Raw genomic sequence first — 16815 nt, 5'->3', positions numbered from 1 at the left:
ATTCCCATCTCTTATCCTGCATTACAAAAGAGTACACATATTCAGTGCCCTTAGGAAAAAGGAAGGGGGTGGCTCAGTGGTAGAACACACATCATGTATATCCTGAAGTGCAATTCATGGTACCATATAAAACCAAGAAAGACAAAAATAGGGTATCATAAATGGTGAAGTGTTGCACTGGTATCTTTCTCTTGCATGCACACAATTTTAAAAAAGGCTTTAGTCACTTGCAGATTATTTTTAAACTAGGACATATCACTATATGTGGTAATGTGTACTGAAGAAGAATGAAGAAAGTTTTTGTTTTTTTTTCCCCCAGAGCTCTGTTCAGCTCTGGCTTATGGTGGTACAGGAGATTGAACCTGGGACTTTGGAGTCTGTTTGCATAACCATTATGGTATCTATCCTCCACCCAAAAGATTAAAATGTTAAAGAGCTACAGGAAAAAATACCTTTACTTTGTGTAAAACTATAGATGAGCTGGGGGAAGAGCCCACCAGCTTAATAAAGGCTAGTAAGGGTGGGAATAGTCCCAGCCCCAGCTGTTTGTCTAATTACCACCCTATATTTTAAGATTGGGCATGGGAGGATGAAGCAAAAATGAGGGGAGTAAATGACAATACATCAAATATTTTAATATTGTGTAAATATCACAGCACATCTAACTCAGAAGCTCATCTCACCAAAGATGCTGGAAAGATAGCAAAATAGTTACATAAAAAGGATTTTCAGGGCTGGGGCGGGTGGTAGCACACCTGGTTGAGTGCACATGTTACAATATGCAAGGACCTAGGTTGGAGACCCTGGTCCCCACCTGCAGGGGTAAAGTTTTATGAGTAGTGAAGCAGTGTTGCAGGTATCTCTCTTCCTGCCTATCACCCCCTTCCCTCTCGATTTTGGCTGTCTCTATCCAATAAATAAAAATAATAAAGGATTTTCAGTATTGAGGCACCAAAGGTTTCAAATTCAATCTCCAGCACCACCACCATAAACTAGAGTTGAGTAGTTCTCTGGGTTAAAGGGGGGGGGGGGCTGAGTGGTGGCACACCTGGTTAAGTGCACACTTTACACTTGGTCTGAGAAGATGCTTGGGATGATTTCAATGCTCTTGAATTTGTTGACACTGTCTTTGTAGCCTATCATATGGTCTGTCCTTGAGAATGAGCCATGTGGACTTGAATAGAACATGTATTCCAGTTTCTTCAGGTGAATGACTCTGAAAATGTCCAATAGGGCTAGTTTTTCTATCTCTTCATTTAATTCCCTCATTTCTGTATTAATTTTTTGCCTAGATGATCTGTCAAGTTGAGAAAATGGGGTGCTAAAATCCCCTACTAATACCATGTTGCTGTTAATATATTGCTGTAGCTAGGTTCACAAAGTAAGTGTGGAAGGACCTGGGTTCAAGCTTCCCTGGGGCCCACCAGCAGAGGGGATGCTTTCCCAAGTGGTGAATAGTGCTGCAGTTCTTTCTCTCTCTTTCTATCTTTTTATCCTTTCCCCTCTCAATTTCTTTCTTTTTTTTTTTTTTAAAGATTTTATTTATTGATTGATGAGAAAGATAGGAGGAGAGAGAAAGAGGAAAAAAACAGACATCACTCTGGCACATGTACTGCCAGGGCTTGAACTCAGGACCTCACGCTTGAGAGTCAAGCGCTTTATCCACTGTGCCACCTCCTGGACCACTCCCCTCTCAATTTCTATCTGTCCTATCACATAAATAAATAAATAAATAAATAAATAAATAAATAAATACTACTCAACTCTGCTACCATAGCACTAACACAGTCATAGAGAATATGCAAATTCGGGGGCAAGGCTGTATTCTAGCAGGTCAAGCCTATAGTTGACCCTTGAACAACACAAGAGTTAGGGCATTGACACCTCATGAATCAACAATTTCCACTTCACCAAAACTTAAACACTAATAACAGCCTGCTCTTGATAGAAAAATCATACCAATAACATTGAGTCAATTAGTAAATATCTGTACACTATAGGTATTATATACTGCATTACTATAATAAAATAAGCTGCAGAAGAGAAAATGTTATTAAGGAAGTCATAAGAAAGCAAAGTCTGGGGAGTTGGGCTGTATAGTGGGTTAAGGACCAGAGGAAGAATCTGTTTCCAGCCTGGCTCCCCCCCTGCAGGGGAGTTTCACAGGCGGTGAAGCAGGTCTACAGGTGTCTCTTTCTCTCCCCCTCTCTGTCTTCCCCTCTTCTCTCCATTTCTCTCTGTCATAGCCAACAATGACAACAATAATAACTACAACAATAAAACAAGGGCAACAAAAGGGAATAAAATAAATAAATATATTTTTTAAAGTTACAAAAAAAAAAAAGACAAAGTCTACCTACTAGTGTGTAGACCGTGTACTACTGTGCTGTATACTAGGTTTATCTTGTCTGTTTACAAGGAAATCAGAGTATGGGGGACATACGAACTTCAAGCTCACATTGTTCAAAGGCCAACTGTATTTACAAGGACAGCAGGCATGGTAAAGTATACACAACAGTGTGTCAACCTCAGAAACAGGAAATTCTGCAAGCAAACATAATCATACTCTCTGCGTAGCACTTATTCACCAAAGTTACACACAGATTCTTCTTTTTTTAAATATTTATTTATTTCCTTTTTGTTGCCCTTGTTTTTATTATTGTTGTAGTTATCATTGTTGTTGTTATTGATGTTGTCGTTGTTGGACAGAACAGAGAGAAATGGAGAGAGGAGGGGAAGACAGAGAGGGGAGAGAAAGATAGAGACCTGCAGACCTGCTTCACCTCCTGTGAAGCGACTCCCCTGCAGGAACCAGGATCCTCATGCCGGTTTTTGAGCTTTGCGCCACGTGCGCTTAACCCACTGCACTACCTCCCGACTCCCACAGATTCTTTTTTTAAAAAAATTTTTATATTTATTTATTTATTTTTCCCTTTTGTTGCCCTTGTTTTTCATTGTTATTGTAGTTATTATTGTTGTTGTCGTCATTGTTGGATAGGGCAGAGAGAAATGGAGAGAGGATAGGAAGACAGAGAGGGGGAGAGAAAGATAGACACCTGCAGACCTGCTTCACCGCCTGTGAAGCGACTCCCCTGCAGGTGGGGAGCTGGCCGCTCGAACCGAGATCCTTCCGCGCTGGTCCTTGCGCTTTGCGCCAGGTGCGCTTAACCTGCTGCGCTACCACCTGACTCTCACACACAGACTCTTTATCCCTAAAATACAAGCTCTTTGAGGGCAGCAACTTGATTAATTAATAAATTTTTAATTGCCACCAGGAATATTGCTGGGGCTCAGTGCCAGCACTAGGAATTCACTGTTCCTCGCAGTCATCCTCCTCCCCCTTCTTTGTTCCCCCCTTCTTTCTTGCTTGATTGTTTGATAGGCCAGAGAGATAATGAGAGGGAAGAGGAGATAGAGGCTGTCCTGCAGACCTGCTTGGTCACTTGTGAAGCATCCCCTCTACAAATGGGGAGCGGGGGCTTGAGCCCAAATTCTCACACACAGTAATGTGTGCACTTAGTCAGATGCATCACTGCCCAGCCCAAGGGCAGCAATTTTAGTATGTTCACAACTGAATTCCCAACACAGATCCGGGTACCTGGCATATAGGTGACATAAATAGGTGCTTGTAATCAACATTTGCTGACTGAGTAAATTAGTATATGAGCAACAGGGGTTTACACAGGGTAGTTTTTGCATGTGTATGTGGAGCTGGGGTCTCAAAGATGCACAATTTCACTACGCCCAGGCCAACTTTTTCATTCAGATAGAGAGAAGCAGAAAGGTAAACAGGCAGGGAAAGAGAGACCATAGTATTAGAGTTTACCGTGGTGCCATGACACTTCCTGCAAGCTTGAATACCTATGCATGGCAAGGCATGCCCTCTACCCAGTGAGCTATGAGGTGATAATTTGGACGACGTTTGACTCTACTGTAGCCTCAGTCTCACTCTTCCTGCCACTACCCCCGCTTTTTCCCCACACTCCTTTTCTTTGTAAAATTAGATAAGTATCTGAAGACCAGGACACAAGTTTATAAGTACTTTCACACTAATTTAGAAAACATTCACACCAATTTAAGAAAACAGTTGCACTTTATAGTATACTTGTCTTATATAAATTAAGTTTGCTCTAGATGAGTTACATCAACCATTAATCAATTCACTTCCAAAGTAAGAGCAGACAAAGTCACCAGACAAAAACTATTAATGACTGTCTTCTAGGAATACAGATTCATACAGACTACAACTTTCATGATGTCAAATATTACACCCTAATATTTATCTTTTTTGGTTTAGGGTTATTATCTTTTTATAGTAACCACATGAGCAGTCACATTACTGTACTTTACCATAGGTCATATTACACCCATAGAAAGGTAGATGACTTACACTGACCAATGTACAGTGATGGCTAAATTGGTGAGAGTCTCAACCATAACTGTATATTTGTCAGATGATAACTAAAAGTCACCAGTGTGACAAGAAAGGTATCAAATGAAATATGTAGCACAAATGTGGTCATCCCACTGACAAAAAAAAAATCTAGGAAAATATAGCCTAATGCTAATTAATATGGTTAGTAAGTTGGTATAAATTGAATGCTTAGTTCAGTAGAAGCTAACTTCAGCCTGCTCATAGCATAATTTTGAGGAAACTTTAGACTAAAGAATTTATTTTTCCTAAATGGGATCTTTTTATTAAAGTGCTATTTTATTTTATTTTATTATTTTGCTTCCAGGGTTATTGCTGGGGCTCCATGCCTGCACCACAAATTCTCTGCTCCTAGAGGCCTTTTCCCCCTAGTTGCCCTAGTTGTTTTACTGTTGTTGTGAGCATTATTATTACTGTTGTTATTGTCATTGTTGGATAGGACAGAGAGAAATGGAGAGAGAAGGGGAAGACAGAGGGGGGAGAGATAGACACCTGTAGACCTGCTTCACCGCCTGTGAAGCAACTCCCCTGCAGACGGGGGAACCAGGGGCTTGAACCTGGATCCTTACTCAGGTCCTTGCGCTTCACGCCATGTGCGCTTAACCCGCTGTGCTACCACCTGACCCCTTAGTGCTATTTTATTTTAAACTTCTTTTATTATTATTTTTTACTTATTGGCTAGAGACAGAGATCAAGAGGTTAGAGGGATACTGAGAGGAAGAGAGAAAAGTGTCACTGGCTACCCTGCTGGAGAAGCTTCCCTCTATAGGTGGGACAAAGAGCTTGAACCTAGGACCTTGCATATTGTACCATGTATACTCAACTGGGTGTGCCAACACTTCGTCCCTGTTACTTCATTTTTAATATTTTATTATTTGCTTTTTAGATAGAGACAGAGAGGCAGAGATAAAGAAAAATAAAGAGACAGACAGAGAGGGAGAGAGAGAAGAAAACCACAGCGCTGAAGCTTCCTTCAATGTGGTGGGAGCCAGGTTCAAACCTGGGTCAGACACACGGCAAAGGAGCACACTATCCAAGCTCCTATTTTGCTGGCCTCTGAAGGAGACTTTAATAATGCAATATTCCCACTTTACAGATATGAAACACAGCTCTAGCTAGCAAGTATAGAATCCCTGTTATTTCAGAATGGCACATTTTTAAATGTATGGGCAACAAATGCTTTCATAGTTAATTAAAAACTATCAAGGGGGGAGTCAGGCAGTAGCGCAGCGGGTTAAGCACAGGTGGTGCAAAGCGCAAGGACCTGCGTAAGGATCCTGGTTCGAGCTCCCTGTTTAAGCCCTGGCTCCCCACCTGCAGGGGAGTCGCTTCACAGGCAGTGAAACAGGTCTGCAGGTGTCTGTCTTTCTCTCCTCCTCTCCATTTCTCTCTGTCTTATCCAACAACAATGACATCAATAACAATAATAATAACAACAACAACAATAAAAAAATAAGAGCATCAAAAGGGGGAAAAAATAGCCTCCAGGAGCAGTGGATTCGTGGTGCAGACACTTAGCCCCAGCAATAACCCTGGAGGCAAAAAAAAAAAAAAAGTGATTATCTTGCTCCAGCTGAATGCTGTATAAAAAGTGGCTGATCTCTAAAATGTGCTTTCTTTAAACTCTGAGCCAACTTCACTGGTCAAAACGCACAGGACTTGTCTCAAGTGGCATGGGTGAGTCACATCACATGCACTCTTTCTAAGAAGGCTTCAACTTTCAAAGCACAGTGAATCAGGCACCTGCTCTGTGTGCACAGTTGCTCTGGTTTCCTGAAACTAGAAGGAATCAAAAGCTGTTGGTATTCTTCGTGTTGGTTTGGCCCCCTCCCCCCTACCTCTGAGAGAAATGGTTTGGTCCTTGCTAGTTTCGCGCCCCTCTTTCTCCCGGCCCCCTATGCTAAGGACATCCAGAGTCCCAGCAGCAGCAGGAGAGGGAGAATGATGGGGGAAGCACATGGTGTGGTGATTTGCCCGCTCATGAATAAAGATTAAACTGCAGCTTCTCAGGCCAGCTGTGTATCCCCGAGTCTCTCTACCGCTGCGATGCTAGCCGGGCCTGCTGGAGCCCCCGAAACATTAACAACAAAAAGCGGATGCTTTCTGCTTGAATTAATATCTCCTTAGAAATATTAAATAGTTAATATTTCCCTAAACTTACACAAATACCTTACCAGGAGCACAGAAAATGAATGTGAAAGACCACATCAACCGTTGTTACCATCTTGAAACAAAGTCATACTGCTTCTTCTTTCACTTCTTTGTCTCCAAGTAATTTCTGATTTCTTCCTATAACAATACTTTCTTAGCATTTAAATACAACAATGACCCCCACCACCGAAAATGATTTACCTCACCAAATCCTTTTTTTAATTTAATTTTTAAAAAATATTTATTTATTTATGTATTTATTTCCTTTTGTTGCCCTTGTTGTTTTATTGTTGTAGTTATTATTGATGTCATCGTTGTTGGATAGGACAGAGAGAAAAGGTGAGAGGAGGGGAAGACAGAGAGGGGGAGAGAAAGATAGATACCTGCAGACCTGCTTCACCATCTGTGAAGTGACTCCCCTGCAGGTGGGGAGCCGGGGGCTCGAACCGGGATCCTTAAGCCGGTCCTTACGTTTGGGACCATGTGCGCTTAACCCTCTGAGCTACCACCCGACTCCCATTAATTTAATTTTTTTTATTATTGGATACAGACAGAAATTGAGAGGGGAGACAGAGATAGACACCTGAAGCCCTGCTTCACCCCTCGTGAAGCTTGCCCCTTGTAGGTGGGGACTAAGGGCTTGAACCTGCAAACTTGTGCATTGTAATGTGTGTGCTTAATCAGGTGAGCCACCACCTGATCCCCCTCTTTTTAAAACTCTTTTAAAACATGCTTGGTTATATATATGGGGGGGAGAGATAGAGATAGAGAGAGAGAGAGTGGGTAAGTGAACACATAAGAGAGTGAGAGTGTGTATAACCAGAGCACTGCTCAGCTTTGGCTTATGGTGGTACTGGGGATTGAACCTGGGAGCTCAGAGGCTCAGGCATGATGTCTCTCCCCATGATGTCTCTCTAGCCCCTGGATTCTTTTAATAATATCATTTCTAGAACACATGTATTCATAGGGGTGTTAAAACGATTTCAAAGTAAAGTACAATAGCAACTTAAGACAGTTACACCATAACTTCAAAATAACACTTGTGTAAGTCTTTATGTAAGGCACACATTTCCACTCGCATGTTCTAGTCAACAACCCTCAGCCATTAACACTAGATTCCACAGAGAGACTTCTGACAATTCTCAGAAAACCATGGTCCTCAAACACTACTGATGAAGAAAAACTAAGGTTGAGGCTGGGTGGTGGCACACCTGGTTGAGTGCACATCTTACTGTGCACAAGGACTCTTGCTCTCCATCTGCAGGGAGAAAGCTTTGCGAGTGGTGAAGCAGTGTTGCAGGTGACTCTGTCTCTCTCACCCCCTTCCCTCTAGATTTCTGGCTCTCTATCCAATAAATAAATAAAGATAATTTTAAAAAACTAAGGTTAAATGAGACAATATTTACAAAGTGGTATCTCAACCTACATAGAAAGGTCACTGTACCAAGAATCCTACTAGGAAATCACCAGACAAGCAGTTCTGTCATAAATATACACACTCACATATAACTCACAAGCAGAAAAATGGTAGGACTAGGTATAACTCTAACTCAGCAAGATCCTGCAAAATGAAATGGAGGAGTTTGTCTCAAGAGCAGCACATAAGAAAAAAAAAATTAAAAGGCAGTAGCACTTTTGGCAAGGTTCAGATGGAAAAACAGCTTCAGACCCCAGAAGCAGAGCCGCAGCCAGAAATAACCTAAGCTCATGCCATTCTAAGTAAGAACAGAATAATACTAAGGATTCAGTGCTTGGTTACCCTAGCCTCTAGGTGTCCTTCTAGAGACAAGACTTATAGTCTAATATAAGTCAATCAATAGACCTCTATGAAATATTTGCTACACATTCACACTTCTGCAAGGAAGGTATGGCTTGAGGCAGAACAGACCTTTGTCAGACATACGCCATTGTTTGGGTCCTGTAAAGCACATTTAGCCTACAACTTGCTGGGGGAGGTATTTTCTCAACTAATGTTAGAATTCCACAAGGCCCTAAGAGTATAAAGTAAAGGCAGTCCCTGATCTCAATTTTACCTGACTTCAAAGTCCGTATTACTAGATTATCATGCATGAAATGTGGCCCCTGCCCTAAAGAGGCTTGGTAAACTAAGTCATCTGATATAATGAAAGGCCAACCAACTAGCATTAAAAAGCTTCAAAGAAAGAAATGAGTAATTAGACAAGATGTTTTGAAAGAATTAGAATATTACTCTTGGAGAAAGAGAATGAACAGACTGGAGGGAGTTTCCAGGGAGAGCAAGATGCACAGTGACATTGTAGTGGACCAGCCATAGTCCTGTGTGCCATCTCTCACCCCAACCTACTCCTGAAAGCATCACAAGAAGACCATATCACACTGTGCACAAAGATACGACAACGAATTGAAAAGAAGATTTAGACAGAATGGGGCAAGGCCTGGTTATGAAAGGCCCTGAAAAAAATCATGGAAATTATCTTTGATTTGAGAGAGTAGAGAATGGAGAGGAACAGTAGATGTGAGGCTAAGAAAGACATGAGGAAAAGACCATGTAAAAAGAGTAGAGGTCAACAGAATACTACAGAGATATGAAAGGAGGGCATCTCTATCATTGATTTATTCAGCAATCATTTAAGGAAGTCTGGGAGAACAGCTAAGAGGCTGTTGCTGTCTGTAGGAGAGATTTTTTTTTTTTTTGCCTCCAGGGTTATTGCTGGGGCTTTTGGAATCCGCTGCTCCTGGAGGCCATTTTTCCTATTTTGTTGCCCTAGTTATTTTTATTGTTCCACTGCTGTTGTTTTGTTGTTGGGCAGGACAGAGAGGAAATCGAGAGAGATGGGGAAGACAGAGAGGGGGAAAGAAAGATAGACACCTGTAGACCTGCTTCACCGCTTGTGAAATGACCCACCTGTAGTTGGGGATCCTTATGCTGGTCCCTGAGCTTCTTGCCATGTGCACATAACCACTGTGCTTCCGCCTGCCCCCCCCCTCAAAGATAGAGATTAGGTAGAGAGTGTGAAAGAGACTGAAACTTTCTTTCAATAAAGTCGGAGCTAGACATGTGTTTGGGTCACACACATGGCAGAGAAGTACCCTATCCAAGTGAGCTGGCTCACAGACCTAGATTGAGATTCTAGATCAGAATATGGAGGGAGGGATTTATTGGGTTGTCAGAAAAGTCAAGGGAGCTGGGCACTGACGCACTGGGTTAAGTGCACATAGTGTGAAGCACTAGGACTGGTGCAAGGATCCCAGTTCGAGCCCCAGCTCCCCACTTGTGTGTGTGTGTGTGTGTGTGTGTGTGTTGAAGGGTTGCTTCACAAGCGGTGAAGCAGGTCTACAGATGTCTCTCTCTCACTATCTCCCCCTCCTCTCTCAAATAAAAAAATTACAAATGTCTGCCAGGAACAGTGGATTCATAGTGCTGGCACCGAGCCCCAGGCCTAGAGGCAAAAAAAAAAGTCATGACATATATTTTTTTATGTTTTTCTATGAAAAAAACGCAACATGGATTTTCCCACAATTAGATGTATGAATCATAGTTCAAAGATTGTGATGAGTGGTCTGGGAGGTGGCACATGGATAAAGCATTGCACACTCAAGCATGAGATTCAGAGTTAAATCCCTGGCAACACATGTACCAGAATGATGCTCTGATTCTCATTCTCTCTCATTAATAAATAAATAAAACTGAAAAAAGTCACGATGACTCATTGATACGAAGGTGAAGGGAAACAATGGTTACAGACAATCTCAAATTTAAAATTGGCACTTTACGATTACTAGAACTCTCAAAAAGCAATGATAATAAAACAAAGAATTAAAGTATAAACAGAACTTTGAGGGGGCCGGGCGGTTGTGCACTGGGTTAAGTGCTTATAGTACAAAATGCAAGGACCCAAGCAAGGACCCAGGTTCCAGCCTCTGGCTCCCCACCTGCAGGGGAATCACTTCACAAGTGGTGAAGCAGGTTTGCAGGTATCTCTGTCTCTCTCTCTCTTTATCTTCCCGTCCTCTCTCAATTTCTCTCTGTCCTAACAAAAAAACAAAAACAAAAAGGCAAAAATGGCTTCAAGAGCAGTGGTAGTGTCTGCACTAGCCCCAGCCCCAGCGGGGCTGGTGGGGGCGGGTGGCTGGGGTGACACACAAAACTTTGATAAGGTTGAGCATCAAGAAGTAAAAACTGGGAGTCGGTAGCGCAAAGGGTTAAGCGCACAGGGGTGCAAAGCGCAAGGACCGGATTAAGGAACCGGGTTCAAGACCCCAGCTCCACACCTGTAGGGGAGTCGCTTCACAGGCAGTGAAGCAGGTCTGCAGTTGTCTTTCTCTCCCCCTCACTGTCTTCCCCTCCTCTCTCCATTTCTCTCTGTCCTATCTAACAAAGACGACATCAATAACAACAATAACTACAACAACAATAAAAAAAACAAGGGCAACAAAAGGGAAAATAAATAATTAATAAATAAATAAATAAATAAAAACTGTCCATTATTCTGATAGCTCATTTACCCATAGTATAAAGGTTTAAAACTTCAGTGAGAGAAACCATTTCTTTGTGTCTAGGCTTATTATGTTCAATAAAAAATCCCAGCTGTCTCTTTTTCACACCAACAGTTACTAGTCCTCAAAATGCTAGGGAAGCTTTAAAGATCTTTTTCCAAATTGCAGCGCTTTGTTCAGAAACTATTTAAAATGTGCATATTTATGCATACATTAACTTCTAGCACAGCTAGCATATGGTTGAGACAAATTCTCCTTAATAATTTTTATGTTGACTACATGTTTTAAAGCTCATTTCAGTTTTATATTCAGAAAGTACAATTCACCATTGGGGTCATATCCTGAAAACCCACTCGCTGGAAAAATGTGAAAAATGAAAACTGTAGCTATCAGACTTCTATTACTACAAATAGAACCCCAGGCAAAAATTAAAAAGACAAGTGACTAGAGTTTAGATAAATATAGTCCTGTATACAAGATTTAGGGTAGTAGTTTCTCAGCATGTTTAAGCTTTATCAAAAGCTGATCTCTCGTTATAAGTAGAAGTAAAATTATCAGTAGGATGATGCATCAAACTACTTTTATATTTAAAAGAAAAAGCCCTCAATGTTAATGTCAAAGTCAAAGTTTAAAAAAGCACATTACAGAAGAAACAGTTGTTCTAGAGAATACTTCAATATCCCTCCTACAGCACCTTCACAGATTAGAAAGAAATCCAGTGAAAAATGGTTGCACATAAATGTGTGAGGATTCTAGCACAGCCCCTTGCAGGACAGCCAAAGGCCTAGTAAGAAAAATTCTAAGAGCAAGTCCTCCACATCCTACTAAAGAGTTTCAAATCGGGAAAATAAATAAATCTTCGCATTTTTCAGACTAAAAAGAAAATACCGATCAAAAATCTTCCAGCCTCCGAGGAAATCGGAGTTTTCATGCCAAGAATGAAAGACCCACATGACTTACGAAGGGAAACTACAACCCATCTGCTCCTCCCCCATCCTCCAATTCCTCTAGGGACCGCGGGACCCCCTTCTACAGTTCTAATTCATCATCTCGATTGACAGGTCCTACAGAAGACCCTAAATCCAAGATCCTACTTACTGGCGCCTCAAACACAGGCGGGGGCCCGCCCCTGCGGTAAGTGCAGCTCCTCGGCGACTGGGGCTCAGCAGTCTGCTGGGGAACTAGAAATGGGGGTGATAGCTGCTAGGACGTGCAGAGAGGTCCGAGCTGAGACGCCCGGGTGGTCCGGCGAGTCGCAAGGGCCGCGCGGCGCATGGTACAGCAGCAGCAACCCGGCCGCTCTCCAAGCTCCCGCAGGAAAACAAACAAAAGGCAGGGAGGCTTCTAGTGGGGACGACCGACCGCTTTCCCAGGGAAAAGTTACCCTGCAGCTCCCCCTCGCGGGCTCAGCGCGTCCCTGCACCACGTCCATACCTCCCTGGGGCGCCTTGCTGCTCAGCTCAGCTCCATGCTAGGGAGCCAACACAAAATCCTGGGGTCTCTACTGTGAGTGATGCATCCTTAGGCTTTAAATATAGGCCTGATTCTAGATCGGCTGCACCAGATATCAAGAATTAAACATGGGGGCTGTGGGTGCAGATTAGGAGACCATTTCCTTAAAAGTAATCATGGTGAAACCATTTTCCCTGATTTTAAAAAGCACTGTTTGCATTACATTATGAATGAAAACACCACCACTGAATTGTTCAGTCAAAAGATAATTAAGATGGCCAAAAAAAGGCTTTATATATATATTTAAAATGCAATGGACAGACTGTTGGCTTTCATTTTAAACTTCCAACAGTTTTTATGTTGTCACCAAGTTGGAAAGACTGAGAAAATATGCTTTCCCCTATTGTTCTCTGTGTGTTAACTAGTCATATAAAATGTAACATATAACACATTCACGATATCCTAAGCTATATTATAGACATTGCTTTAAATCACCCTGATAAGGACTGGCTCTGGAGCATTTTGGGGGAATGAAATGGTTTCCAAGTCCTCCATTAAAATTCTCATAACTGCCCTAACCTAAAGGATCTCAATTAAGCTAGAGACATCAGTCAACAGGAGAAAGTGTTTAAAAAGGTTGCAGGACCCTTTTACCTAGACTTCTGGGGCTGTTACTGATCTAAAGGTGAACTACAACACCTTAAGCAACACAGTAGTTACTAAAGCAGTACCTTTTACTACATTGTACTGTAGGTTCTTCTGTAAGTTAAAATTCCCAGCGAATCACCAGATACAATTTTCTTATTTTTATTTTTGAATTCTAACATGTACACTTAACCAGGTGCACCACCACCCAGCCCCCCAATATTTTTGAATTCTAAGGACTGAAAGCCTTGCTCTTCCTAAGGTGATTAATACCAACAGCCCAAATCTCATGTTGCTACTAAAGAAGAAACCTACAGGACAGAAGAAGGTTAAGTTTTCTTAGTTTTCCTTTCCCAAATGGGAAAAGGTGAGATTATGCTATCTTCCTAACTCCATGATACTCTTATAGAAAAGGTGGTTTTAAAATTTGATAAACTGGGCTAGGTAGATAGCATAATTGTTAAGCAAAATACTTTCATGCCTGAGGTTCCAAGGTCACAGATTCAGTCTCAGGCAACACCACCAGCCAGAGTTGAGCAGTGCTGGGAAAATAAATGTCAGCTGTATTCAAATTCTGCTCTCCAGGTCAGTCTACCTGGCACATAGAAGGACTGTCTTGAACTACCTGTAAATAATTAACCACTGGGCCAATAAAATACTTAGTTTCTGGCATAGGAAAATTATAATTATGTAAACATAACTATGGAATAGTATAACCTTGTAAAGAGATCTAGTGAAAATGGATCTACCAAGAAGGATGACAGAGGACCTAGTGGAGGTTGTATTGTTATATGGAAAATTGGGAAATGTTATGCACGTACAAACTATTGTATTACTGTCGAATGTAAAACATTAATTCCCCAATAAAGAAATAAAAAAAAGAAAATGGATCTAAAGTATAAAGTCAGTAGTTACAACATAACGACATTCTAATAAAATAGGTTCTAGATTTTATGGGCTAATTTACAAAATAAATTTAAATAGTAAAGTTACTAATTATTTTACTAAAGTATTTATTTACTTTGCTAGAGCAGTAGAAATCATTTGAGTTAATAGATGAGAATGTCTTAAAGTAGCATCAGTTCTGTTAATACAAATGAAAATATATCCCACGGAAGGATGGCTATATGAATGTCAAAAGACAGTTTTTGCACTTCCTGCCGAAGATGTATCGCATTTCTAACATCTTGGGGGGGGGGAGATAGATTTTAAACTCTAAACTCCTTTGAACATAGTCACTGGCATCTCAATAGAAGAAACTTTAGAAACACCGTAAATACTAATTAGGCCATACGATTGTGAGGTTTCACATAACTTAAAGTGTGTGGGAGAGTGATCCTGTGGGAAAGAAAGGTGTTTGGACTTTAAGAGGCAATGGGAGAGACGGAGGAAATAGCGTAATGCTATGCAAATAGACTCTCAAGCCTGAGGCCCCCAGATCCCAGGTTCAATCCTTACCACCAGTCGGCAGAACTGAGAAGTGCACTAGTTGGAAAAAAAAAAAAAAGGCAGTGGGAGGACCTTGGGCTAAGTTCCGGTGCTCAACGCAGAAGAGAAGACTACAAAACCCAGAGCACCCCAGTCTCCACCAGACTTTGTGGTTTTAGAGCAGTGCGTCCTTACCCAATTACAAAGTGCGTCTGCAGTGAGCAATGCACTACATTGATAGACTCTTCTTGGTCATGCATTGTTATTTTCTCAACCTTTAAAGTCAGGCTTTAAAAAAGTTTAGTCGTAATATAAAGCAGCATATGATTGTAGTAGACTGTGCCCCCAAATTGACTCGGGACTTGAGCAACCCAGTTAAGACCCGCGCGGTTGTGTTACTATGTTGCAAGCTCCCTCCTTTTAGAGTGTTAACTTTCAATTCCAACTACTGTGGTGGAGGTTTGCACTAGCTAGCCAAATACGGCAGCTGGCTCTGGGGTGTTGCAAGCCGGGGGGGGGGGGAGCAGCTTCGCTCTACCCCGCGCACGTAGTAGGCCCACGACCCCCTCGCCCTCCACTGGGCAGCGCGCGGGGACGGGTGGGGGGAGTGGGAAGCCGGTGAGGCCGCGCCGCGCACTGGCCAAGCGGCGGTGCTGCGCATGCTCGGTGCGCCAGCGTAGGTTTCCGCAGCTGTGACTGCAGCTCCGCGGCGGCTTAGCGGCTCTTCCGCAGGCCCCCGGCTCCGGTGCTCCCGTCGACCCTGGCCTTCGGCTGACGGCGGGCGGTCCTCCGCTCCGCGAGTCCTCGGCCGCCGCTCCAGCGCGCCCGGATCTGGCCCCCTGCCCCGCGAAGATGGCTGCCGTGCGCCGGGCCCGCAGTTACTGCCGCTGTCTGGTGCGCTTCTCCGACCGAGAACTCTGCTAAGCGCCGCTGCAGCAGGCAGGCAGGAGTAGACACCCGGACACCCGCACACCTCCACGGGGGGCGGTGCAGAGGGGGCGCGGAGGGCCCCCGACCGCGGCAGGCCGCCCCGCCAGCATGGTAACCTGGGGAGGGTGCGCCGCGATGGGGGTGCGGTGAGGCTGGGCGGAGCTCGAGGGCTGCAGCTGGGGGGCTGCGGGGCTTGGGGGGGCGCCGACAAGTGGGAGCTGCCCCGACCTGGAGTGGAGGGGGTGACAGCCATGACCGCTGCCCGGATTCCTTCCTGCGCACCCCCTGCAGCCTGGACGCTAGGTTTGCGGGACAGCTGGTGCTGGGGAGGGGTGTGAGTCGGTGGGAGAGCGGGGATAGCCACCATCCCCAGCCTCCCATTCCTCCTGGACTTGCAGAGGTGCAGCCTTTCGAAGACTTTTGTCAAAAGCTTGCCTGGCGCCTGAAATTAGGAGGGAGTCCCATGCAGTGGAAACACTTGTTGATGGCTCTCCTGGAAAGCCGAGCCGGCCCACACGCTGTTCTAGCCCCTAAGGCGTCGTGGCCTGAGGATCCACCTGTCCTGGGAAGCTTCAGTGCCCCAAAGTAGGATGTTGGCAGCCTGTCCTGGCGACTCGGGGTTGGCGTAGTTGTTATATCTGTCCCTTCACTGCAGGGAAAGCCGAGCAGCCGGAGTGTCTGTCCAAATGGAGAGATGAGAGCTAAGTTCCAAAATTTGACAAGGCAATTCTATGGGATCAGTGTGTGCTGGAATATGTTGACAGCCTAGTACTGACTTTATTTACTTATCTGTTATGGATAAGACAGAAATTGAGAAGGGAGGGGAAGATAGAGAGGGAGAGAGACAGACACCAGTAGCCCTGCTTCACCACTCATGAAGCTTTTCCCCTGCAAGTGGGGGCCCAGTACTGCCTTTTTATGACTTCACACAAATTGCCGTCCATGTGAGAAATTTGCCTAGGGTTGAGTGAGTCAAATGTAAAATACTGTAAGCTATAAACTTATAGTAGACAGTCAAATATTTATTGAATAAAAGCATGAATGAATGTTTTATTAACCTGACAGACAGAACACACTAAGTGACTAGATCCCTGAGCTTTCAAAAGTAACTGAAACCAGGGTTACATTTTTTAACTTTTGTATTTCCTTAATCCCATGTGTAGAATGAGTACATTGATGACAACATGAGCTACTCAAATGAATATATCCACTACTCAAGAGAAAGGTGATGTGTAGGTCAGACTTAATTATGAAAAATAGAACAGAGGGGCCCAACGGTGGCACACCTAGTTGAGCACAAA

At 43.3% G+C, this 16815-nt stretch overlaps 3 protein-coding genes across 3 annotated transcripts in view; 2 read left to right on the top strand and 1 right to left on the bottom strand.

The window, feature by feature from the left end:
- The window catches only part of LOC132538114 (uncharacterized), a 33029-nt gene extending 20617 nt beyond the window's left edge, over nucleotides 1–12412 (bottom strand). The window contains exon 1 of the mRNA XM_060190040.1: nucleotides 12158–12412. The gene's annotated coding sequence lies outside the window, so the exon portion shown is untranslated. The remainder of the gene's footprint in view (nucleotides 1–12157) is intronic.
- A 3024-nt stretch (nucleotides 12413–15436) lies between these two features.
- LOC132538113 (uncharacterized) lies at nucleotides 15437–15508 on the top strand. The gene has a single exon (XM_060190039.1). The coding sequence runs from the start codon at nucleotides 15437–15439 to the stop codon at nucleotides 15506–15508; it is 72 nt and encodes a 23-aa protein (XP_060046022.1).
- A 58-nt stretch (nucleotides 15509–15566) lies between these two features.
- Nucleotides 15567–16815, top strand: part of FBXO9 (F-box protein 9) — a 35178-nt gene continuing 33929 nt past the window's right edge. The window contains exon 1 of the mRNA XM_016185319.2: nucleotides 15567–15625. Within this exon, the coding sequence (XP_016040805.1) occupies nucleotides 15623–15625 (3 nt within the window). The 5' untranslated portion in view covers nucleotides 15567–15622. The remainder of the gene's footprint in view (nucleotides 15626–16815) is intronic.

This window comes from Erinaceus europaeus, chromosome 4 (assembly GCF_950295315.1).
Source record: "Erinaceus europaeus chromosome 4, mEriEur2.1, whole genome shotgun sequence".
NCBI lineage: Eukaryota > Metazoa > Chordata > Mammalia > Eulipotyphla > Erinaceidae > Erinaceus > Erinaceus europaeus.
Note: the sequence above shows the minus strand (reverse complement) of the source record. Positions and strands in the feature narration are given on the sequence as shown.